The following is a 27,171-nucleotide window of genomic DNA, read 5'->3' on the forward strand; positions in this document are numbered from 1 at the left end:
TAGTGATAGCCCTGCCCCTATGGGGTTTGCAGTTGTTTTTTTTGTTGTTTTTTTTTGCACCGCGGCTATAATGTGTAGTGCGACTTTTCAGCTGTGGTTCAAATTCGCACTGCACCAAGTGTAAAAGGATCACAAGAGTTTCATAATGTGCTTTGGTTAATTAATGATCTGTACTGCTGTCTTGCTTTTAACTGATGACTACCAGCATACAATACACTGTGTATTTTTTTTAATCCATGCAGAAAAAATTATGCATTTCACTGTAAAATAGACTTTTTTTTTTTTGTAATAGCTATCTTCTCTCCCCTTTAGGCACATGTTCTTCTTGCACATAAAAGATGATCTTTTGGCGGGTCGTCTCCAGTGTTCCCCAGAGCAGGCCGTAGAACTGAGTGCACTATTGGCCCAGCTGGAGTTCAGCGATTATAATCAGAACACTGCCAGATACAACTACCAGAGTTTGTGTTCTAAAGAGCCTGAAACTGCCACTTTAGAAAGGTATATATTACTTTCCCTAACATTCCTTTATTTTTTTGCTAATAACTTTTTAAATGGCAAATTGCTTCCTCACCTAGGTTGATATAATAATATAGTTCACCTTTTTTGCCTTCAATGGTTTAAAGGGGAACCTTGTTTCAACTTTTCAGTTAATATTTTCTTGTAGGTACAAATTGGGCTTTCTCATGTTCCTTTGTAAGCAATGACTAGATTAGTCCTGTGTTGAAATACCATATTTTGTGCTCCATAGGGGTGGGGGGGGGAGAGGTCTTATGGGATGTATAAGATACCACGTATTACAACTGTACAAGCTAGGAGATAGGACACAAGATGGAGCACTCAACTGAAGAGGTGAGTGCTCCTTTTGCGGTTATACTTTGCAGGGTCCGCAGAAATCAGTTTGGATTTGGGGGGGGCACCAGGTGCTGGCTGCCGCTACTGTGATTAGGGCCCCAGTGGAGCAGTGTTGGGAGGTGAGACCGGCTGCTGCTTCTCTGCTGGGGCCTCAGTGTTGAATAAGGCATAGTCTGCCAGTGCTTGGTCTCTTAACCCTCTTGAGTTTATTTCTGTTATCAGTATTACAGGACATTTTTACCCCATGAGCTAATGAGGCAGGTTTATCTAAACCAAGGAAAACTGGATCACAACTGCTGCAAAAAATGTCTAGATCAAGGATTCTGATTGTTAGGTCCAGAAACTGCTCCACCACCTACACCTGTTTTGAACCGGTTTTGCTCCATTCTCCTTTCACTGGTTTTGCTAAATATGCCCCTCTGTTCTTTTCAGTCTACTTGTCTGTTTACTACCTGACCTTGTTCTCTTGCAAGGACTTCATTTTATTTTTGTAAATAGAACAGAGGGTAGGCGTGTTTAAGGGTAAACGCTTGCCACTGCAGGCTGCAATTATTATGTCTGTAAATTATAAAGCAGATGTTAATTTGGCCCTGAAGAAATGACTAGCATGTAGTCAGTAAACTTTTAAATGAATAGAATAGCTGCTCTGTTACACATTACATAATGTTCAGCTGCTGTAAGGCATTGCATGCAGAGGCTGTTATTTTTAGAGAACCTTTTATCTTGAGAAATTGTTCACCCTGAACAGATGTGGTGCGATGGGAACTGTTCCCCCATACACTTTTTCCATAAGACTAGATTGTAAAAACTAGTCTTGTCTCTGTGCACTAATGTACATACAGGTAGTCCCTGGTTAACCGAGATGGGTACTGTAGGTCCATTTTTAACCTGAATCTGTTCATAAGTGGAAACACTGTCATCACTGTCCCCTTTGCCTTCAGTGCGCATTCCCCATGCCCTCAATGTACCACAGCAAAATGTAAAAAAAAATAATGTATTCTTGAATTTTCTTTAAATCATTTCTCTCAAACTACAAGGTCTTTAGAGAAAAACGTTATGTCTTCACATTGGGCTGTTCATATCAGTGGGATGTTCATTTGGGGGCTACCTGTACTACATAGGTGTGTTTTTATGTCTTGTATTGTTTAGTTATGTTCATTCATTTTGTATCTAAGTTAAAGAAGGGGGTGGAGGGACTGATGAAAACTGAAGCTACAAAAGGTTTATGAACAGTAACAGATCAGCATATCTTTCCACCATCTGTTGCAGGTCCATGGTCACAATTCACTGCTTTTTTTTTTTTTGCTTTTTTTTTTTATATATAGGAAATGTCTGCTGTGGGGAACTAACATGCCAAATGCTTAATGACGAACTTGCCAAATTTTGTTTAGTGTATATGTCCAAGTCAGAACAAACTTTAACCTGATTTTTGTTTGTTCTAATTTTTTCAGTATTATTGAGAAGCATAAAAGTTTAGAAGGCTTAAGCCAGGCGTCTGGAGAGTACCAGGTTCTGCAGATCGTATCTACATTGGAAAATTATGGAGTAGAGTGGCATTCTGTGAGAGATGCTGAAGGACAAAAGCTTATAGTAGGCATTGGGCCTGAAGGGGTTTCCATCTGCAAAGAAGACTTCACCCTAATCAACAGGTAAACATACGGTCTCCTACCTGCAAGACTATAGTGGGCTAAAAAATTGTCTATGCACAACATATAATGGTATTAAATTATCAAGGGTAGACTAACATGTAATGGTATTTCTACAGCTGTTTCCTGTTTTAATTCAGAAAACCTTCGCTCTGTATGTTTCACAAGATTTAAAGTCTGGTGAGGTTTTCTAGACTCTGTGTGTGTGTGTGTGTGTGTGTGCTTCTTCTTCTTCTTCTTCTTCTTCTTCTTCTTCTTCTTCTTCTTTTTTTTTGTTTTGTTTTGTTTTGTCCCTGAAAATTGCAACAGTTGGCATCTGCGTATGAGGAAAATGTGTCCTCAAATCTGCCACTGTATCGATATGGGATGTGGGGGAGCACAATAGGCCCAAGTTTTAGCCTAAAACAGAAGGTTTAGCTGATGCAAACTGATCGAATGTTAGCCAATGGATCACATTGGTCCTGTGCCATGGATCAGTTTTTACACAGATAATTTTTTCAATTGTGCCAGTGTGAAGTGGGCCAAAATGAATTGGCTCAGACCTGAGCTAACTGAGTAAAACTTTCTAAATGCAGTATAACTGACAAGGGGCCATATGCAGTTAACCTTTTCTCCTGAGTTATCTCCTAGGAGATAATTTTTACCTTTTCTTTAAAATAGCTTCAGTATTTTACAATTAAAAAAGAATACCCAAAAGTAGGTGAAAAAGTACTATCAAATGATTTTGAGTATTTTCTTGCTTACTGGTTTAAAAGGCATTTTATTTACGGTGTAAAAATGTCACCAAGGAGAAAACTCAGAAGAAAATTGCATATGTGCCAAAATGTCTTAAAATGCATGAAAAAACATTTATTCCTGGGTGGTGTACAGATTTTATGCAGCAGTCAATTGTATTAATCAGTACTTCATAAAGTATAATTTATTCATGCTAATCCCTAAAAGTATTCATGATCTAATAGTATTCACAATTACATTCCTAAAATTTTCACCCACAGGATTACGTACCCAGTGATCCAAATGGCGACGCAGTCTGGAAAGAATGTTTACTTGACTATAACAAAGGAGTCTGCAAATAGTTTGGTTCTTCTCTTTAAAGTGGTCAGCACCAGAGCAGCTAGTGGACTGTACAGAGCAATAACTGAAACGCATGCATTTTACAGGTTGGTACAAATGAAATGACTCCTTTTAAAAATATAAACTACCAATATTTTTAAACTGTTCTAACTCTTATCAGATGATCCATGGTATGTCAGGTGGTTTGTTTTTTTTTTTAGTTTTTTTTTTTTGTTAGGCATCCACACATCTGCTTTGCTCAACTGACTATCCCCAGCACATATAATATTTATCAGTCAAAAAATGGCCATGTGACCCAGATAACTTCAATAGAGTGCTGGGAAAGCATTATGTTGGTCCCAGTGATAAATTGAGTTTTGCTTTCACTTCACCAAAATCCTCGTACAAGTTTTTGTGTACTGAAATAATGCCACCAAATAGTTTTTTTAGCTGATGCTCAGTGGAATTGGCAGTAGATAGTCAGGTGGCCAGTGCCACTACAGTCCTACCTGCAGGCAATAGGTAGATCAATGTGTACCGCTGTAACTCATAGGCTCTGGAAAGTGCCCGACCAGACAGCCAGTCCACTGTCGAAAATAGTAGACTGCAAATCAGACTCCAACAGCTTACATATTTCGGACCACCATGGTCCTACAGTAAGTCATACCTGCAGGCTAGTGCACCCCAGCTATGGGATCTCTTTTTTTTTTTTTTTTTTTTTTTTTTATTTCCCCGTCCTGCCAGACCATGTTTGTGACAGTGTCTGAAATCCTCTCTTCTTTCATGTTCACTCAATGTTTGCAATTCAGAATAGAGAAAACAAGCTAGTGTAAATTTAATGTCCACTGTGGCTGACCTTTTTAAAGATGCAAATAATTCTGGCTTGCATGTAATTTCCATGCAGATTGTTTTGGTTCTGACTGCACCAAATTTCAAAGGCCACTTGACTAGCCAAATGCAAATTGCATACGATTTTCATGAAATTTGCATGGCCTTGTCCAACTCTACAAAGCACAGGCAATCTTTATATGCATTTTGTAAGCTGTGGAATTGTTGGTAGAGATGGTAAATGTGATGCAGCTAATAAGACTTGTATTCAAAGTTCATGCAAATTGTATGCAGCTTGCAAGTGGGCCACTCAAAATTTACTGGTAGTGCATTGGATTGTTTCAAATAAAAGTTGCATACGATCTCAGGAAGCCAGAATTGTATGCATCACCTTCGCAATCTCTACAAGAAAGCATGGGTGATGTTCACACGCTTTAATAAGCTGGAGTATTGTTAGAAGTATTGTTAGGCTACTGCATAATAAGCCTGATTAAAACTCCCTGGCAGTATCCCTGAGTCAGGCTTGGGGTGGAGAAAAGCAGCCAGGAGCGGTAATCTTGAGCCTGACTCTGGGTAGCCATCAGGAGCCTTATGCGCAGCGGGCGTTTTTAAGACACAGGAAGCCATTCTCTTTCCTGTCTTCAGAGACTCTGCATTCCCTCTGGTGAGATCAGTTTGTAGTCATGCTAATCTCACTACAGGGTTTAAGCGCCATCCGGAGGACAGAGGGAGAATTGCAGCCCTGGATCCCAGAGGTGAGTTGATCTCTTTTGTCCCCCCCCGCGCCCCCTGACTTGCCGTGCTGACACCTGCTGTTCCTTTTGCTCTGGCTGTAGTTAGTTTGAAGCTTGACAAAATTGTCACATTCTGTGTGGGGGAAAAAAACACACCCTCAACTGTTAAGAGTTCAGTCATACTTATTGCAATGATATTCTGTATTTACTTTTTGCACAGCTCTGCATTAAATGGGGAAATAGTTATAGTAACAGCAGAAAGCTGCTGTGTGACTTGGAGAAATAAGCAGGCCCATTCACTTACTATGTGGTGTTGATTCTGTATGAATGGATGAAATTTAATGCGTATCCTTCTCTTCTATTTAAGATGTGACACGGTCACCAGCGCTGTTATGATGCAGTACAGCAGAGATCTTAAAGGTCACTTGGCATCACTTTTCTTAAATGACAATATCAATGTTGGCAAAAAGTATGTGTTTGACATCAAAAGGACATCAAAGGAAGTTTACGACCACGCAAGGCGAGCCTTGTACAATGCCGGTATTATGGATCTGGTGCCAAGAAGTGACCATAGTGAGCCGAGTTCTCCGCTGAAGACGTCTGAAAGTTCTCTGAACTGTAACAGCTGTGAGAGCCTCAGCTGTCAGCAAACAAAGACTCTGCAGGAGAAGCTGAGGAAACTGAAGGAAGCCATGCTGTGCATGGTGTGCTGTGAGGAGGAAATAAATTCTGCCTTCTGCCCATGTGGGCATATGGTCTGCTGCGAGGGATGCGCTAACCAATTACAGGTAAGTTGAAATAAAACCCTGACTTGAGGCAATCCTATAGTTTCTGGGGAAAAAATGTAGCCAACTACCATGCTATTGCAAATATTAACATCCTGGAAACCTTTCACAGGCAGTTACATTTAACTTCTTAATGCCCAGTCCTCTTTTTTTATAGCCGAAACATCCAGAGTAGCACCTAGCTTTTTCCCCACATTTAAAACACCTTGTGCTGCTGTATAAAGGGTATTTCCATACAGAACTGGTATGTTTGGTGGCGAACAACTATTTACTAATAACTTAGTCATCCATTTCTGCCCATTCCAAACATACATTTTGCATTTTAAAGTGCATGCTGGCATTATTGTGTTAAATCCTATGAGATGTGGTTTGCTAAAGCCTACTTTTCAAAACTCATGCGTGCAGTAGTTTGACACTTTCCTATGAAGCCTGGTGCAATTTTCACTTCACAAACTATTCAAGGAAGTGATATCGATATTCCTATTCAGATCTGACATTGATCCAATATACCGTTAAACACGTATGCAGCATTTTTTTTTTTCTTCTTTTCTTTTATTAAATTCCAATTGGCTTTTCAAACCTTTTTTTCCGAATGGACATCAATCCAGGGGCAGCACGGTGGCGTAGTGGTTAGCTCTCTCGCCTTGCAGCGCTGGGTCCCTGGTTCGAATCTCAGCCAGGGCACTATCTGCAAAGAGTTTGTATGTTCTCTCCGTGTTTGCGTGGGTTTCCTCCGGGCACTCCGGTTTCCTCCCACATTCCAAAAACATACAGATAAGTTAATTGGCTCCCCCTAAAAATTGGCCGTAGACTACAGTACTTACACTACATAATATAGACATATGGCAATGGTAGGGATTAGATTGTGAGCTCCTTTGAGGGACAGTTAGTGACAAGACTATATATATATATATATATATATATATATATATATATATATATATATATATATATATATATATATATATATATATATATATATATATATATATATACACTGTACAGCGCTGCGTAATATGTCGGCGCTATATAAATACTAAATAATAATAATAATAATAATAATTCAAAATTGAAAGCACATAATAAAAGCCTGTATTTCAATTGTCCTTTTCCAGCATATCCGATCTGCTTCCGATCGAGAGATATCTATTTTGAGATTGGTTGCTGGGAATTCTTCTTCTCTTTTTTTTTTTTTTTTTTTTTTTTTTCCTCCAGCAGAAGTAGGATCTGATGTTAACCACTTCACCACTGAGGGGTTTTACCCCCTGACCACCAGAGCAATTTTCACCTTTCAGCGCTCCATCCATTCATTCGTCTATAACTTTATCATAACTTATCACATTGAAATGAACTATATCTTGTTTTTTCCGCCACCAATTAGGCTTTCTTTAGGTGGGACATTATGCCAAGAATTATTTTATTCTAAATGTGTTTTAATGGGAAAATAGGAAATATGTGGGGAAAAGTTTTTCAGTTTCCGGCCATTATAGTTTTTAAATAATGCATGCTACTGTAATTAAAACCCATGAAATTTATGTGCCCTTTTGTCCCGGTTATAAAACAGTTTAAATTATGTCCCTATCACAATGTTTGGCGCCAATATTTTATTTGGAAATAAAGGTGCATTTTTTTCAGTTTTGCGTCCATCCCTAATTACAAGCCCATAGTTTATAAAGTAACAGTGTTATACCCTCTTGACGTAAATATTTAAAAAGTTCAGTCCCTTAAGTAACTATTTATGTATTTTTTTTTAATTGTAAATTTAATTTTTTTTTTAATTACACAAAAAAAAATGGAGTGTGGGAGGTAATGAGTTAATTTTTAGTGTAAAACTAATTTATTTCTATGTAAAAAATGCTAAGGGTGTAGTTTTACTGTTTGGCCACAAGATGGCAACAGTAACTTTTTGTTTATTGCGACCTGCGAGCGTCCTTCCGGACGCTCGCAGGAAGTACAAGGAGGCTGTGAGTGTTTGTTTTTTCTCACAATGATCGCGCTGCCCATAGGAGAGCAGCGGATCATTGTGGGGCTTAGATCAACGAACGGGAATGGATTTTCCCGTTCATTGATCTCCGGGCGAGCGGGCGGCGGCGTGTTTACTAGCGGCGGGCGGGGTGTTTGGGATCGCGGGCAGCGGCGGGAGTGCGCAAAGGACGGATTTCTCCATCCCTGGGGGTTAAAGGATGGAAAAAGGGACGGAGAAATCCGTACGGGCGGGGGTAAAGTGGTTAAAATTACATGGGCCCATATGCAGTTAACTTTTTTTCTTAGTTTTCTCCTACGTGACATTTTCAAACTTCAATAAAGTTCATTTTAACTCTTTCCCTGCCAAGCATGTACCAGATATACCAGAAGGCATCCTCCTTCCTGTTTCCTGTATGATGCGTGATTACATAAGCGTCCTACTGGATCGGGCAGCCAACATACTTTTTTCCATTGCTAAGTGCTAAATAGTTATTCTAAATCGAAAGATGAAAAATTATCACTTAGGAGGAAACTCAGGAAAAAATGTTAATTGCATATGGGCCGTGGTGTGTACTTGTATCTATTTTTTTTATTTTTTTTTTTTCCCTGTAAAACGCAGAACCCACCACATTTGGGTTGGGTGCTTGCCTGCCTGTTTTTCTTTTGTAGCAAGCAAAAAAAGTAGTAGTTTGTACTATAAGAAAATGTTTTTTGTAAAGCAGTGAAGTAACAGATGAGACATTCATGTGCAGACATATGAAAAATTTGCATTCTTTAAAGGCTGTTTGTCCTGAGGCTGTGCAGTAGGAGTAAAAAACAAGTGCAGACTAAGTGTGTTCTAACGGCCTTCTCTCCTTTCTCCACAGTCATGTCCAGTATGCAGGGCATCCGTGGATCATGTACAGCATGTCTATTTACCAACCCACACAAGCTTGTTAAATTTGACTGTCATTTGAGAAGAAATAATTGACACTTTAAGAACTGTATTTATGTACAGTATCATGGACTTCACTACAAGTGCTACAACCATTGACTTTGCTGCAACTAAAGATGAAGAAAGAGACCAACTTTCTGCAGAAATACAGACTTTACAGAATGGGTGGATTCTTTTTTTTCCTTTTTTTTTTTTCTTTGCCCAATTAATTTTGCCTTGTAAATTGTCATGTTCCCATTTTCTACTCCTTTCTAATATTTAAGCTAAAAATGGCACCTATCCCATGGTTATACTCCAAATATTTAGGACTATATAGTTTTAAATCCGTTTTTTTTTTAAAGTTCAATTTTAATTATTGATTTTAAGTTTATTTGCATATATAACCATGTTTGCACATGACAAGAATATGGCCATTTTATTGAACCAAACGTAGAAGGCTTAGGAAATGTAGGACGAATACTGTGTAATGGATTTAAGAATTCCCATGTCTCAAAGCCTTTGAGCTGAAATGCTCAGTGTTGGCGCCAGCTATTGCCACCTTATATTCTATCTGACAATTATGCGTTAAAAGCTACATTTACAAAAATAAGGTTAAAAGTGCTTTATTTTTATCTGAATTGGCTAGGTAATATAAATTTCAGATAACACTAAAGGATATCCAAGGTAAAAGTATATACTGTGCTCCCAGCGTCTACCTTATTGCGGCGCATGCTCACAGCACTTTCAGCCGTGTGGGAACACAGTGGCCACAAGGAGCCAACTGGGCATGTGCAAGTCGAACATCAGATTCAAAGGTCCCTACAACTCCTAGTCAGGGCATAGTACGGGACAGCTGGTGGATAATGGGGGGGGGGGGGGGGGCAAAGGTTGGTATTGATCAGTGGTCCTCAAACTAAGGCCGGCGGGCTGAGTGCGACCCACCGAGGCTTTTTCACTGGCCCCCCAAACACAAAATGTATGACTTATAGATGTAAACCACTTTACCTTTAAATATTGGCTGCCAAAATATAGAATAGCAGTGTTGGTTTTCACCCATCCACATACTGTAGAAGCCAGTAAGCAGTCATTTTCTGGCTTCCAATCCAATTCTGCATCAGGTGACACTGCTGTCCAACTGGATGGCAGGCTGTCACTTGAGTGTGCTTCACTGTCTGGTGCACAAAGACGGTTTTTTGGGCGCCTCATGACTGGCTGCTGCCGGGAGTTCTCCTCTGGGTATAATTGGGGGAAATATATACCTAGATTTTCAGCATCCATTTTATGCATGTTCCGGGCCCCCGGTAGTCTGACGTATGTTGACCCGGCCCTTGACCGAAGACATTTGGGGACCTCTGGTATTGATGCTCTGTTCTTCATGTATATACTCTTTTGGAGGGGTTGTTTACCTTTGATATCCTTTAAGATTTCCCTTGCACAATTATAAATATTGTCTAAGTTTTTAACTGTTAGGATTGAAGCAAAAGAAGCCAAAAAAGTTCCTAGTTTTTAGCATGGAGGTTCAGTACTCCCTACTATGGGCCACCTTACGCCTACTTTTTTGGGGGGTGTTTTATGGTAGAATATTTTATGTAAAAATGATTTTATTGCATTTAGCTGTCTTATTTATTTCATAGTTTCTCATAATCTACTCTTAAACAGTATTAGAAAATATTCCTATAGCTGTAGGGGAAACATTATTTTGAGTGATAATGTTTGTTTTTAAGAGTTAATGGCTTTAGGTAAACCTTTACAACTCCATCTTCTATAAACTATATACAGCAGATATATAGTACAGGTCAAATTGTGCAGATCTTATGGGTGTGACTTCAAGTCTACAGTGTAGATACTGACCACTCCTTTCAAATGCCACTTTTTACTGAACAATTTGGTAACCTAGTATGCGTTCTACTTGTTTTGAATGAATTCATTGAAAAGTTTATACAATAGTATTGAGACAACTTGTTTGTTCATGCTTTTCTTCTGTCTGCTACTATGTTTGTCTGTTCCCCTCACCCCTCATTTCCCTTCTTGGGCATTATGGCTATCTAGGTATTGTGCAGTATGGATGTGCTTTGTAAAATAGCCCATGTAGGGCCTGACACTGTAATGAGCCAGACTCTTGCCATAAGGTAAAAGCAATTCTGCTGTATAGTAAACCCTAGATGGCCATTTTGGTGCAATACCCAGCCACCTCAAAAAAGCTGGAAAGAAATGTACACTGTCACTTTATGGAAATGTTCTTTATATACCTTTCTTATTGCCTTAATGTAGCAGTGATTTGTTCCTTATGCATTTTGTTTCTTTGCACAGACCTATTGTCTAAACTGATTAGATTACTCTACTTTTTTATGGCACATTGTACATCCTCAGTTTCAAAGAGGTATTTATTTTTTCACTTGTAAAAAAATAATAAAATTTAAAAAAAAAATGGATTTTGCTTCCACATTCAGCACTGGGACGATTTCCTGTATAGTGTGGTAGACAATATCTTTTTATATAGTGAAATAAAGTATTTCTGAAAATATTGTATTGTATGAGTTAATTTTTATAGTTATGTTTTTACACTGAGACATTGTAACACTGTATTCAGGAATTTCCTGTAGAGTTTTTGGACAAGCTATGAGTTGTAGAAACTGCCTCCAGAGTTTAGGTACAAGCCAAAAAGGTAACGGATTATGCCATCTTGAATATCCTGGTTACTTGCTAATCCATTCAGGTGGCCAATCCAGATCCTGCAAATCTGCATGCTGAGAATTGCTCTTTCTGTCCAAATTTTAGATGTTTGCTTCTTCTCTCCCTTAATGTGAACAGCACAAATGTTTGCAGAAAGCTGGGGGTCCATTCACAATCTGTAGGAAGGACTTGCAGTGTTGCACATATTATTGCATAGCCAATCTGCAGAATGATTGCAGAAAATTTGTAGGAAATCTACCTAGACACGAAAATTAAGCAGAAGTGTTCCTTATTTAGTATCTGCACTCTTGCTAACTCTTGGTTGTATACATGGCAAGAATTTTCACAAGTTGTTGGACATTTGTATCATCTGTAGATGACTGTAATATAGTGGATACCTTTTCCAGAACTATTGTGATTACTGTGTCTGGCTCATTTCCCACTTAAGTGGATGCAAAATGGCATGGTAAAAGTGCTTCCACTTAAGGGTGTGCTGCGCTCTCACACGTCCGCCCCATAATTCAAATTACCTGCCATTTTGCCTCCATTTTGCCCGCTGCTCTCCACCGTCACAACACCTCTGCTTGGTCCAGGAAATAGCCGGTACAGCCCACATTGCTCTACAATAGACCAATTCTCCATAGCAACAGGGAATATTTTCATTTGTCCACCACGAACTAATGAGAATCCTCCCTGTTGATTATTTCCCATTGGTCATTTGCAAAACAGCGGGGAGCCGCATGCTTCTGTTGGTCCCGAAACTGGTAAACAGATTGGAGCCTGAGCGGATGAGTCGGCGGTGGAACAAGGACACGAAAGTATTGTATTTTGAATGCGGTGAACACTGAGAACTGACACTATCTGTTAACATAGGCTTTCGTTGTGTTCGTGCACCTAGTGGTTTGTGGTCCATTGTGAAAAAATGCAGCAGGTAGACACTCTGCTTCCGTTAGGTGTGTGTGTGTTTTTTTGTTTTGTTTTGTTTTTTTTTTCCCCCTCTGCTTCTTGGTTTGAGCAGAGGGGTAGAAAACATACCAAATGGGCATGTTCACTACTTCCCTTTGATATTAAAGGATAATTGCGTTTAAACATAGACCCTGGAATGCGTGAAATTTTACTTTGCCGCATCAGTCTGCTTAAACACCAAACCAATGATGCACGCCATTCTAAGAACTCTTGCCTATGGTTTCCAACAAGAAGGGCAACTATGCAGTCCAACTGACAAAATGGTGTGCAAGTGAGTAGGGATGCTGGCCAGCATCTTCGTATATACCCTTTCCAGAATGTGCATTTGTAAATAAGAGGAAATTAGAATTTCCCAGGAGGATTTGGACTAGTCCAAAACCTTTCAGATTTGTACTACTTTAGTATACCTGAGATGAAAGCTATCTCAGATACCATACTTACCTGGGGCTTCCTTTAGCCCTCCTGAGGCTGCTCAGTCCCTCGCTGTGTCCCTGGATGGCTCCTGTCATCCACAATACTGCCCGAAAAAGCCTGGCCTAGTCGGGCTTCATTGCGCATGCGTGGCCTGGCCAGATGTGCTCCCTGTCACGTTCCCAGTGACTGAAGCGTGCCGGGCCACACATGTGTGAAGAAATGCAATTCTGTCAGGCTTTCGGACAGTATTGCGGGTGACAGGAGCCTCCCTGGGAGACAGCGAGGGACTGAGCGGCCTCAAGGAGGCTTAAGGAAGCCCCAGGTAAGTATAGAACCTGAAATGGCGTTTATTTCAGATCTTCTTTAAGTGACAGATCTTTGAAAGAGGAAAAAAAAAGTTTATAGTGAGAAATGTACATCTTACATGTGTGCTCATGCACTTAACCTCCTTAGCAGTAACCCCGAGTCAGGCTCGGGAAGGAAAGCACAGCTCAGAGTGATAATCCTGAATTGGATCCATCAGAGGTGTGGAATGTGCAGGGCTGCCGCACTTTTTTTTTTTTTTTGTATGTTTTTTTTTGGGGGGGGGGGGGGGGGTCTAAAAGCTTGAGGGAGAATTGCACCGCTTTTGGACTATAAATTTGGAAATAATCATACCGCCAGGGAGGTTAGAGAATTTATAAAGTAATACTTTTTTTTTTTTTTTTTTTTATTGTGCTAAACTTAACCACAGTAAGGTTAAACTGGGCTTCCAATTTTAGTTTCCTTCATGATTGAAAGTTTTGAATATCTGGCAGATTGAATACCTTAGTTTTATGTAGGTAGAGCTTAAAGTGAACCTGAGGTGAGTGATATGGAAACTGCCATATTTATTTCCTTTTAAAACCATACCAGTTTCCTGGCAGCCCTGCTGATCTATTTGGCTGCAGTAGTGTCTGAGGCTAGGTGCACACTTGGCAGAAACACTAGCGTTGCAGAAAATGTTGCGTTTTTGCCGCTAATGGAAGTCTATGGGTCACAGGAAAAAAACTCATAGTAAAAATGCATATGCGTTTTCAAAAACTGGTTTTGTTGCATAATATGCAAAAACTCATATAATGAAAGTCAATGGAAACGCAATGGTATGCGTTTTTTCTATTTTTATTTTTTTTTGTTAAATATTTTGTGATGCATTTCCGCTTCCTGTTGTCTTCCTATTCATTTGCATAAAATGCAATTGTAAAACGTGTATGCGTTTTGTATATGCGAACCACAAATGCATTAAAATGCATGTGCGGTAAAAAAAAAAAAAAAACACAAGCGCACACAAAAAAAAAATATGCACACGACATAAAACGCAACCTGTTATGTGTGCACTTACCCTCAATTATCCCAGAAACAAGCATGCAGCTAATCTTATCAGTTCTGACAATTATTGTCAAACACCCCATCTGCATATACTTGTTCAGGGTTTATGGCTGAAAGTATTAGAGGCAGAGGATTCATCAGGACAGCCAGGCAACTGGTATTGCTTAAAAGGGAATAATATGGCAGCCTCTATCACTCACCTCAGGTTCACTTCATCTTTATTCCTGTTCTAGTGAGATACTTAAGGTTCGTATACACGTCCGATAAAGATCGTTCGTTACGAACGATTTGTGACGTTTACACGATATTCAAATTAGACCGAAAAGATCGTTCGTAATGAACGATTGTGTACACACGTGAACGATATAAGTATAAAGTACTGAACGACAAATGATAAAAAAATGCGTGCGCAAAAGGAAGTGACGTCATGACAGGCAATAAGAACATGCGTACTACTCCACAGATAATCATTATCGGACGATCTTTGTACACACTGCAACGATTGAACGATTGTCTTTCGAAAAAATCCGCCGGGTTGGATCGGCCCGGATTGAACGATAACGGTCGTTATCGTCCAAAAAAAGATCGTTGGAAAATTTGGAGCGCACGATTATCGGTCTGATTGTCGTTATCGTTTGTTTTCGAACGATCGTTATCGTAAGTGTGTACTCTACTTTACAAAGTTGGAAGTGAAATCTCTAGAGAGATAAACGTGGGGGAAAATAGTAGTTTAGGGAAGGTATGAAGAATGAGTTGGAGGACTATGCAAATATATATAGCTTGAAAATTGACCAAGTGACTTCTGCTTCACTTGATTTGGTCCATTTTCAAGCTGAATAATCCTGCATCCGCTCAGTATTTGCCTCTGACCATTCCTAGTTTAGGAATTGATTAGCGTATAATAGTTTTACAGCTGTCTGTATCTCTGGATTTTTTTCCATTTACTTTTGTACTGGTGACTCTCAACATAAGCAGAAAAGCAACAAAAATACTGAAACTTAAACTCTTTCCCATGCCACCTAAAACTATAATATGATCATAGTAAGGTAGCTCATGACTTGTACTAACATGATACACTAAAGAATGTTGACCAGCTTCTGCTGATGTTTTTGTTACTGTACCTACAACATTCCCATCTATGTAGTAAGCTTGTTAAACAAGCAGAACCAATGTTCATTTGATTTCATGTATGTTAAATGGGATGAGTGAGGCAAGAAAGGAATTTTCTGTGACGAAGATTACAATGCTTCTGCTTTTAAGAAAAATACAGTACAGGATGGGATTGCTCTCCCGAGGTGGAAGCTCTGTAGAATAAAATGCAAGTCTATTACCACATGCAGGTGGTAGACACTGAACAAGCTTCCAGATCAGATGTCTGACAAACCTGACAAGATTAGCTGCATGCTTGTTTGAGGTGCATGATTTATGCTGGGCATACACGGCGAGGTGTGCTGTTATCAATCGAGCTGCTGATGGCTCGATTGATGTCCAACAGGTCCGATGACCTGCCGGATAGAGTCCGCGCCTCGATCCGCACGGACGAGCGGGGACGCGGCGGGAGTCGATCCGGCGGCTAATTAGCCGCCGGATCGACCCGTGTATGCCCAGCATTAGACACTACTGACCAGAAAGATCAGCAAGACAGCCAGACTTCTGGTATTGTTTAAAAGGAAATAAATATGACAGTCTCCATAGGTCTCACACCTCGGGTTCCTTTTTTTTTTTTTTTTTTTTAGAGAAAAAAAATTCCTATGAAAATATAAAAAACTTTTCTCAAAAAATACATGGTCTCTTCCCCCTTTTTTTTTTTTTTTTTTTTTTTTTTTTGTTTGTTTTGTTGCTCTTACTAAACTCTCGAACATGTGTGGCAATTTGGTGACAATGGCATGTACGTTGTACGTAGGCTTTGCTATTAATAGTGGAAGTCAGTGCTATTGACTTCAATCGCAGAACGGAACATGGTACTCGGAGCAGAGCAATTTTTTGCTTGGGACTGCTGAATTCTGATGCGAAATTTGGAACTGTTCCAATTCCGAGAGCTCAGCCCTACTCATCTGGAAGATTATATATTGGTGATTAATAGTAATTGGAACTTTTTTTTTTTTAAGTGTTATGTTTCATGAATAGTGTATGTGTAGGAGAAGGAAGATAGGGATATTTGCTTAAATATAATCCAAGTCTGAATTGGGGTTTAACTTTTAAAAAAAGGAGGGAAAAAATGGTGCAAAAAGGGGGTTTCATTTTTATTTACAAAATTGCCTTGCGCGGGAATGGCAGAGTGGTCTTGGACATGCTTCCCATTACAGTTCTAAAACCAGAAATCATTATTTTCTTCACTCAAGTTAATTTCCAGTTTGCAGTGATTTACCTGGAACTCTGACCATGACCTTTGGAAGACACATAGCAGAGATAAGTTCTACAATCATGTAAGAATATCTGCAGTTCTGCAAAGTAATGACTCCTGGAATTCAGCTCCTTCATTGTAAATTGGAATCGAATTATGCAAGTAGTCTTAAGCCCAATCTACACTATACGATTCTTTGTGCGATTTGATTACGATTCTATTTACGATCTGATTAAATCCAACGTCTGATCGGGATTCGATTCAAATTGCAAAACAATGGCAAATCGAATTGAATCAAATCGAGTCCCGATCGGACCTGCCGGATTTAATCGGATCGTAAATAGAATATTAATCGAATCGCACAAAGAATCGTATCGTGTAGATGGGGCTTAAACAACTATATTCCAAGTGACAGGATAAATAGAAAATAGACAAATTGTTGAGCTCTCCATGCAGACAGTTGAATGCAATTAAAATATTATTACTACTATGCATTTATATAGAGCTGACCTTTCTGAGCAACACTTTACAAAGTACATAGTCCTGTCACTGACTGTCCCTTTGGGGAGCTCACAATGCAATCCCTATCATAGACTTTGTCTAATGCTGGGAATACATCATGCAATTTTCCATCAGATAATTTCAGACAGGTCTGATCTGATTTTTCTGATCAATTTATATAGAAGCGATCAGAAAAACAAAATCAGATCGGATCTGTAGAAATTATCTATTTGACGGGAAATTGCATGGTGTATTCCAAGCATTATGCTGGGCATACATGGTAAGTTTCTTGTTATCAATCGAGCCGCTGATGGCTTAATTGATAATATCTGACGTGTCCGATCACCGCGGCGGATCGATTCTGTGCTTGATCCCCGCGGGCAGACAACAGAAAAAAAATAAGCGGCTGATGAGCAGCGCCCACGGGGACGAACAGGAATCGATCCGCGTGGACAAACAGTGACGCGCCGGCATTAAGCCAGCATCTCGATTCCGGCGCAAAAACTTACCATGTATGCCCAGCATTAGGCTAACTTGGACAGAGGCCAAATAAACTACAAGTATGTTTTTATATGAGAGGAAAATGGTGACCAGAGACGTTATGCTTTGGTATTTTACCTAACAATTATTTTTTTATTCTAATTTCTTAAAGAGGAACTGTAGAGAAGATAATACATAACATTGTTTATTATTTATGATCTTCATTTAATTCAAGGACAAATGAAGTGAGAGTTGTATATGGAGGCTGCCATGTTTATTTCCTTTTAAGCAATACCAGTTGGCTGGCTGTCCTGCTGATCCTTTTTTTTTTTTTTTTTCCCTTGTTTCTTTTTTTTTTTGTTTCTTTTTGTCCTGCGGATCCTCTACCTCTAATACTTTTTAGCCATAGACCCTGAACAGGCATATGCAGATCAGGTGTTTCTGACATTGTCAGATGTGACAAGATCAGCTGTATGCTTGCTTCTGGTGTTGTTCAGCCACTACTGCAGCCAAATAGATCAGCAGGGCTGCCAGGCAACTGATATTGTTTAATAGGAAATAAATGGCAGCCTCCATATTCTTCTCGCTTCAGTTGTAATGAGCCTGTCCTTAGCTCAGCCACACTGCTGAGGCAAAAATAATTGTTTTCTAGCTTTGCTTCTTTCTACAGCTGATCAAAGGTAATCTTGTCATTTGATTATGGGCTGGTGCACACCAAGAGCGCTTCTGAGTGCTTAAAAACCCTAGCACTTTGAAAAGTGGTTGGCTAATGTATTTTAATGGGATGGATCACACCAGAGCGATGTGATTTTCTCCCAAATGCAAACATGGGTCCTGCAGCATTTCTGCACTTTTCTGAGGCGGTTCAGCCTCAATGTTAAAAGATATCTGAAGTGACATGATGAGATAGACATGTACAGTGCCAAGCACACACATAACTATGCTGTGTTCCTTTTTTATCTTTCTCTGCCTGAAAAAGTTAAATATCAGGTATGTAAGTGGCTGACTCGGTCCTGACTCAGACAGGAAGTGACTACAGTGTGACCCTCACTGATAAGAAATTCTCCCTTTTTTTCCTCTTTCTTGCTCTCAGAAACCATTTTCTGCTAGGAAAGTGTCTTATAGTTGGAATTTCTTATCAGTGACTGTCACACTGTAGTCACTTCCTGTCTGAGTCAGGACTGAGTCAGCCACTTACAGCCACTTAGCTGCGTTATGAGCAATGTTTAAATGGCCATGAACTTGAGCCCTAAAATGAATGCTGCTTGAAACTGCACTGATAGCTCAACTCCATGCAGTAAATAGTTACTCTGTTGTGGACAAATGTCCTCTGGACAGGTGGATCGCAAGCTGTGCAAACATGGAGTGCAAACCAGGTAACCTGTGCATAACATTTAGGCTTGTTGTACTGCGTCTCAGTTCCCCATAAGGCATGTGTAAAACACACGGCTCCTTGTTAGAAATGCCTCCGGCAGTGTCTCCCCGTCTCTCAGCCGCGGCCCTTTGCGGGATCGCTTGCTGGCTTGTTCGCAGAGCTCCAGCTTGTGAGAGCGAGATTCTGCTGTCACTTAACCCAGCTTCAGCGTCTAGCTTCCGTACTCCGCCAGTTGCGGCTTGCGACGGTGACTGTAAAATCAACTCCGGCGTCTTGGTGTCACGTGAGCGCTCACTCCAGTACTGGCTCCTCCTGCTGACGCGTTTTACCCCACCCGCAGGGCTTTCTTAAAGCTATGTAGGGTTGTGCCTTACGGCCACGCTAGTCCTTTTATTCCCATATTGCGGGGGCCGGATCATCTCAAGGGGAGGAAAGACAAACACTTCTTCATTTAATGTACATCAGCCTGCACCATTCTCATTGGTATCAGCTCATTCAAAGATTCAAGAAAAAATAGTTTTATTCTTCAACCCAAAGTATTACTTCTCATTTTTACTTTGTCACTTATAGGAGAGCATTTGCCTTAAACTTGCAAGCCTTAAAGGGAAAAAGGTCCATTTTACTTAAGGGAGACCTGTTTCACACTATCGTATTAGAGAAACACAACTCTTCTTATTTCTGGGGCTACAAAAAGTATGCTAAATTTAAATCTGAATTTACACCATGCAGAATTCTTGTGCCCAGTCTATATATCCATGTGGTTTCTATTTTAAAGAGGTCATTTTCCACATCACCACCCCTGTTTGGAACTTTTTGCTTTATTCTGCCTTTAGAGCGGAGTCCAGTAGGTTTTCCCCCATGCCAATGCTGCCCAAGCAGGCTCTCTTTGTCAGCTTCCTCTATGTTGGTTAGGTGCTCACCAATACGTTTCCCTAGCTTTCTCTTTGTCTTTCCAATATACAACAGGCCACAGGGGCACTCTATGCAGTAAACTACCCGTTCTATTGCACAGGTTATTAGGTCCCTAATTTCATATGTTTTAGGTTTTTTTTTTTTTTTGCATTTCTAAAGACCTTTGTTCTTTCTGCATAGCTGCAGACTACTATTTCTACTAACCAGTTCTGTATATGGTTTTAGCATTTTAATTAGGGGGCATCCGGCTGCTATGTTGTCTGACAGTTTTTTGTATTAATAAAGGTTTTTCAAGCACATGCAGGGCCATCCAGTGTCATATGTTCCATCAAAACAGGGCGTAGATTTTAATTACCTTGGTCCTTAAGTAGTTAAGAAGTGGTGGCAAATATTGTACAGTATAGATTTTCAAAATTGGTAGAAAAGTATCCCAAAAAACTCAAGCAAAAGGTGGTTCCACAAAGTACTGACATGAATGTGATTCTGTATCTATCAGTAATTCTGGCTAATATCGTTTTTCCGTTCATGGTTTAACGATACCATGTACATTGGCGTATGAGATAACTGGCTGCCGGGAGACTTGGGCGCAGGATACAGCCGGTATATGGCTTATCCTGCTGCTGCACAAGCCCTGGACGCGTTAAATACTATTCCCCCTCTAGGTCCACGTGGATAGTGGGGGAATGATGTAATTCGGCTTCCAGCTATTGCTGGCGGCCGAATTACAGTTTTATAAATGTAACTTCAGCTCCGTCTTCTTTTTTTTTTTTTTTTTTAACAATTCAATTTTGAGTTTCAAGAAAACACGTACAAACAAGTACACGCAGGTACCCAAAAGGACAGTAATTATACAGTAATATACAATAAGAAATTACATGGGAAGTAAAGCATAAAGGAAGGAAAGCTGTGAGCATCTTATGCAGTATATACATATATTCAATACAGTATGAACAAAACAGGATTACATATTAAGGTCTTTGAGACATATGCACGGATATCCAGCATTATTACATCTCCTGAGTTGGTCAGAGTTGCTTGAGCTATGCCAACTGTATAAAAAGTTGAGAGGAATTAGGGAGAGAAAGAGGAGAAAAAAAAAGGGGGGGGGGAGAAGAACAAGAAGAATACCAATTTGCTAGTGAGGTCATTCCTCTGGGCCAGAGCAGAGGGGAGGGCTTCCACATTGTTATACCAGGGGGCCCAGATTTTGTCAAATCTACTGGGACAGTTGCGGCTTTTATACGTTAAACGATATAAAGGCAGGGCCTTCATGATAGTACATTTCCAGTAGTTAAAGGAGGGAGGGTTATCAGATTTCCAGGTGCGGAGAATTTCCCTACGACCATAGAAACATAGGATTCTAATTAAGTATTGGGGGTGTTTACCTGGTGGGGTATCGTCTAACAATCCCAGCAGAAATGCCCGGGGAGTAAGTATTAGTTGTGTTTGCAGAATTTCATTAATTAAGTTATTAATTTTAGACCAAAATGAATATATATGAGGGCAGTCCCAAAACAGATGGAAGAAAGTTCCAGGATTGACGTTGCACCTAGGACAATTGGGAGTATTGGAGGTAGAGATTTTGTGCATACGTACAGGAGTAAGATAAGTACGATGGAGAAATTTAAATTGTATTAATCTGTCTCTAGCAGATATCGGTACTTTAACAAAGTTTTCTAAGATTTCCTCCCAGTCCTTGTCATCCAATCCCGGAACTTCCTCTTTCCATATGGATTGGCATCTTGAAAGACTATGAGTATTATTATTCATAAGACCAAAATATATTACCGAAAGAGGTTTTTCCAGGTCCTCTACCATTAGTGTTTGCTCTATATCACAGGAGACTAAAAGTGGCCTACTGTCCTTAAATTGAGCATTATAAGCGTGGCGAAGTTGTAGATATCTGAAGAACATTTTATTAGGTAGATCAAAGGCACTTTTAAGGGAATTAAAAGGTAAAAGTCCATCATTCCCCATTATATGTTGGATGGCTTTTATACCCTGGCGGGCCCACAAGCCTGGATCTGGTATTTGTGAAAAATGAAGCAGAGAGGGGTTGTCCCAGAGTGGTGTGTGAGGAGAGAGTTTACCCGCGTTACCTGTTTAGGCGAGCATGTCTTTCCATATTTTAGTTGTGGTGGACATAGGAATCGTGCATCTAGGATCTCCCCTGGTGCCCCTGAACGCCAGCAGGGTTAGTCTCTCTCGTAAGAGCCCAACCTCGCTGCCTCCACTGCAACTGCGGCGTTGCATTTGTCTTGAGAAAACCACCATCTTATGGTGACCAAGACAGCAGCACAGTAATAGAGGTACATATTTGGAAGTGCTAGACCTCCCTGGTCTTCTGGGAGCTGTAGAGTGGCAAGACCAATCCTCAGTACACAGCTTCCCCAGATAAAACTTGAAATCAGTGAATGTAATTTCTTAAAAAATGCCTTAGGTATAAGTATTGGAGTTTGGCGAAAAATATAAAGAAATTTAGGCAAGAATATCATTTTAAATATATTAATTTTACCAATTAGAGAAAGGGGGAGAGTCTTCCATATTAAGGATTTTTGTTGAAATTTATCAACTGTTGGCTGTATATTTAGTTTGTGAAAGTCAGATAATTGCGTAGTTACTTGGATCCCCAGGTATTTCAATTGTTTGACCCACTGTAGCGGGCTAGGATAGCAATTGGTATCAAAGTTGTCTAATGGCATCAAAACTGATTTTCCCCAGTTGACTCTGAGGCCCGAGAACCTCCCAAAACAGTCAATAATATGGAGTGCTGTTTGTAGGGAAGCCTCCGGGTCCCCCAAGTACAGCAAAGTGTCGTCTGCATACAAGGAGACTTTCTCAGTAAGGGAGCCAACCTGTATGCCCTCAACATCATCTGATTCTCTCAACAAAATTGCCAGTGGTTCAATGGCTAACGCAAAAAGATAGGGCGATAATGGGTATCCCTGGGGCGTACCCCGAGACAGTGGAAAAGGAGGAGAGATGGAGCTGCCGGATTTTATCCCAGCTATTGGAGAGTGATATAAGGCTTTAACCCATGATGTAAAATTAGTTCCAAACCCATATAAATTTAGTAATTGCCAGAGGTATGACCATTCTACGGAATCGAAAGCTTTTTCTGTATCCAAGGAGGCAACAGTGCGTCTACCTTTGTCCTGTACTGGCAGGGAAATATTAGTGAAAAGTCTACATATGTTAATGTCAGTGCTGCGCCCTGGCATAAAACCAGTCTGGTCGCAGTGTATCACATCAGTGATGACCCTTTTTAATCTATTAGCTAAAATTCTTGCAAGTATTTTTGCATCTGAGTTAAGTAATGATATAGGTCTATAGGAACCGCACTGATTAGGATCCTTATTGTGTTTTAAAAGTACTATAATTCTTGCTTCATTAAATGTATTTGGCAAAGTACTACCTTCCAGAACCTCATTAACCTCCCTGGCGGTTAATTTTTTTTTTCCTAATTGAAAAAATCCTTTTTTTAAAAAAAAATATTTTTTTTGTTTCATGTAAAGCTACCAGAGTGGTAGCTACATGAAACACCACTAGAGGGCGTATGTGGCCCTCTAGTCCGATCGTCGCCGGCATCTATAGTAAACAGGGGAACGCGTATATAACGCGTTCCCCTGTTTGGCTTCTCCTGTCGCCATGGCGACGACCGGGATGATGTCATGGACGTCAGCCGACGTCCTGACGTCAGGCACACCCGATCCAGCCCATAGCGCTGCCCGGAACTCATTGATCCGGGCAGCGCAGGGCTCTGGCGGGGGGGGCCCTCTTCAGCCGCTGCGTGCGGCCGATCGCCGCAGAGCGGCGGCGATCAAGCTGTGCGCGCGGCTAGCAAAGTGCTGACTGCGCGCACAGCAATTTACAGCACACAAATCGCCCCACCAGGGGCTGAGATCTCCCCCTGCGCGGCATAGCCCGAGCTCAGCCAGGGAGGTTAAATATTGTACATAGCTTCTCTACTAGTAGAGTGGAATAGGATTGATAAAATTCAGCGGGGAGTCCGTCGGGGCCCGGGGACTTGTTCGGTTTTAGTTCAAAAATAGCCTGTTGGATCTCTTCTACAGAAATAGCCTTGTCTAGCTCAGTGGTAGTCTCTTCTTAAAAGTTTGGAATATTAATATTATGTAAATAGTCAAGAAGATCATCATTAGAGTATGTGGCTTTAGAGGCATATAGTTGTGTATAAAAGGAGACAAAAGTTTGGTTGATTGTCACGGGGTCCACTAATAATTCACCATTCATAATAGATGCTATAGCTGGAGAGCCGTTGCCTTCTTTAGATAACCAAGCCAGTAATTTACTATTTTTCTCTCCAAATTCAAAAATTCTTTGCGATTGGTGGAGTAATGTGTTTTTAGTCTCATCCACCAGAGCCAATTTCCACTGTCTAAGGGCCGCTTGCCATGAACGCCATGTTTCTATTCTATTGTGCGAGTTTGGTTAAAAATATGTTCAGTCTCTATAGTTTTTTGTTCCAAATCGGCAATGTGTTTACAAAGATTGGCCTAACACTCTTTGATAGCTGACATATAGCAGCCCCTGACAACTGCCTTGCCCGCATCCCATACTATACTAGACGAAGAGGAATTTAGATTTAACTCCCAGTAATCTGTAATGTGACTTGTTATTTTAGCATGAATTTGAGGTTCCTGTATATAAAACCTAGAGATATGCCACAAGCGATCCTTTGGAGCTTGATGAGCCATAAGTGTCAGAAGTATAGGTGCATGATCGGAAATACCCAAGGGGAGTGTCTCTACAGATTGTAACATTGGAAGTAGCGCAGGAGACCCAAAGGCCATATCAATTCTAGACATTGATTTATGAGCCGCTGAGTAGCATGTGAAACTAGTAACCGCCTGATATTTCCATCGCCATAAGTCCTGTAGTTGGTAGCAGTCAGCCCACGTAGCAAGATCTCTACCCTCTCTAGTAGAAGTATTGGTTCGGTCCACCAGTGGATTCATTGTCATATTAAAGTCGCCCATTAGGATTAGTTTGTCACATTGCCATTGGGCTAATTTGCTAAGAATTTGATAGAGTATTTGCTTATCAGCAGGGGGAGGAAGGTATAGGCCCGCCAGGGCATAATCAGTGCCATATAGCTGAAAATGAAGTAGTACATACCTGCCCTTGTCATCACAAAAATTGTGCAAAATTGTGATTGGGAGGGACTTGTGTATGAGGACCGAAACACCTCTGAGGTATGTAGAGAATGTAGCATGGAAATGATGAGCTACCCAAGGGCGTTTTAATTCCATAACCTTGTTCCCAGTTAAGTGAGTTTCTAGTAAAACACAAATATGTGGGGGGTATTTTTTAAGATAGTTTAATACCAATGTTCTTTTAATTTTAGACCCTAGACCCCTCACGTTCCAAGAGATACATTTAAGTGTCGACATGAGTAAGGTAGCGATAATATTTACCAAATGAGGCCCGTGTAGTTTTTGGTTGGAGGTAAGCACTGGAAGAGAGGTTTGTAAGGAAGGAAGAAAAGAGAGAAGAGGGCAGAAGACAGAGAAGGAAGGTATAGTGATCCGGCATTAGAGGGTCCTGCAGGAGCCGTGGGGTAGCTGTAAAAGAAAAGTTAACCACCAACAAGAAAAAAACAAACATCCCAACCCCCCACCCTACACCATACATCATAAGGATGCTTAAAGAGACTCCGTCACAAAAATTGCATCCTGTTTTTTATTATCCTACAAGTTCCAAAAGCTATTCTAATGTGTTCTGGCTTACTGCAGCACTTTCTGCTATCACAGTCTCTGTAATAAATCAATGTATCTTTCCCCTGTCAGACTTGTCAGCCTGTGTCTGGAAGGCTGCCAAGTTCTTCAGTGTTGTGGTTCTGCTATGAATTCCCCCTTCCAGGCCCCTCTATGCACACTGCCTGTGTATTATTTAGATTAGAGCAGCTTCTCTCTTCTCTCTTATCTTTTACAAGCTGGATAAATCGTCCTCTGAGCTGGCTGGGCTTTCACATACTGAAGAATTACAGACAACGGCAAAGCTGTTTGCAGGAGAAAAAAGAGCAGCCTGAAACTACAGTGCATGAGAACTGCAGGGAGAAAGAAACACACAAATGATCTCTTGAGATTCAAAAGGAAGGCTGTATACAGCCTGCTTGTGTATGGTTGTATTTTCTATGTGTGGACATAAAGTACATCAACCTACTTCCTGTTTTGGTGGCCATTTTGTTTGTTTATAAACAAACTTTTTAAAACTGTTTTTAACCACTTTTAATGCGGCGAGGTGCGGCAAAATTGTGACAGAGGGTAATAGGAGATGTCCCCTAACGCACTGGTATGTTTACTTTTGTGCGATTTTAACAATACAGATTCTCTTTAAGGTGTCTGCACCCTAACTTAAATCTAAAGAAACAGAGACCCCAAACAACAAACTGAATTAGCTGTTGTCTCTGTAAGGGACGTATGCCAGGAGCTTAGTCCGCCGCCCGGCTGCACCCATCAAGATGGGGGTAAGTACCATCTTAATAAACGTTACTAAAAGTCTGAAACCTGCGATGTACAAAACAATAGTAATGATAGTGGAGCTGAAAATAAACTAACTCTGATCGATCACAGGGGAATACAGCCTATAGAACCCTTGTTACAGTGTGCTTCCCCTGATCAGCTCCGTCTTCTGACGGCTCCGAAGTTGCACTCTGTGCGCCGCTATAGCCGTAATCCCGATTACGTTCTATGGTGGCGCCGGCTGTTCCCAAATCTACTGCACTGTGTTCAGTACATTAAGTACCGCTAATTCGCTGAGTACTCTGTCGCTGTTAAAGCATGTTGGTAAATTGAGAATTCGATCTTAATTTTACCAACACATGCTTTAAATGTATCTTCCCCTGCTCTGCTACTGCCCTGTATGTGGAGCTCCTCCATTTGCACCAGTGATCTGGTGCTGTCACCAGCATCCATACAGGCAGCGCAGCTCCTCCCGTGACGGGCCGATCTAGACTTCTTTGCTGAAAGCCTCCATCTCAGTATTGACGGCGGTGGTGCTGGATATCTCCTCCAGCAATTACAAGGACCCGGTATTCTTTAATGATGCAGCCACTCTGCAATTCTTAATTTTGGTCTGAAATGCAATATATATAGATACAATTTTTTTTTAATACAAAAAGTGGATTTTTCTTTATATTTTTGACAGTTTGACCTGGAGCCATTCAAGCCATCCCCTATGGGCAGTTTGTCTCAAGCGCAACAACTCTAAAAGGGAGGACTTTGTCCTTCAGAGTAGAGAACTTGCTGTCAGACTGTCCTTTAGGGGTATTCTATGAATGACCTAAATCATGCATTCAAAAGGGCGGATGCCCTAGAACGTAATGATTTGATGATCAATAGAAGCAGGGCTAGACGGGATCAG

At 40.6% G+C, this 27,171-nt stretch overlaps 1 protein-coding gene across 1 annotated transcript in view; it reads left to right on the forward strand.

The window, feature by feature from the left end:
- Positions 1-11,302, forward strand: part of MYLIP (myosin regulatory light chain interacting protein) — a 42,038-nt gene extending 30,736 nt beyond the window's left edge. The window contains exons 3-7 of the mRNA XM_068236932.1: positions 313-498; positions 2,304-2,501; positions 3,494-3,658; positions 5,481-5,901; positions 8,730-11,302. Coding sequence (XP_068093033.1) covers positions 313-498; positions 2,304-2,501; positions 3,494-3,658; positions 5,481-5,901; positions 8,730-8,819 — 1,060 coding nt within the window. The 3' untranslated portion in view covers positions 8,820-11,302. The remainder of the gene's footprint in view (positions 1-312; positions 499-2,303; positions 2,502-3,493; positions 3,659-5,480; positions 5,902-8,729) is intronic.
- The last annotated feature ends 15,869 nt before the right edge of the window (positions 11,303-27,171 follow it).

Source organism: Hyperolius riggenbachi, chromosome 5 (genome assembly GCF_040937935.1).
Source record: "Hyperolius riggenbachi isolate aHypRig1 chromosome 5, aHypRig1.pri, whole genome shotgun sequence".
Taxonomy (NCBI): domain Eukaryota; kingdom Metazoa; phylum Chordata; class Amphibia; order Anura; family Hyperoliidae; genus Hyperolius; species Hyperolius riggenbachi.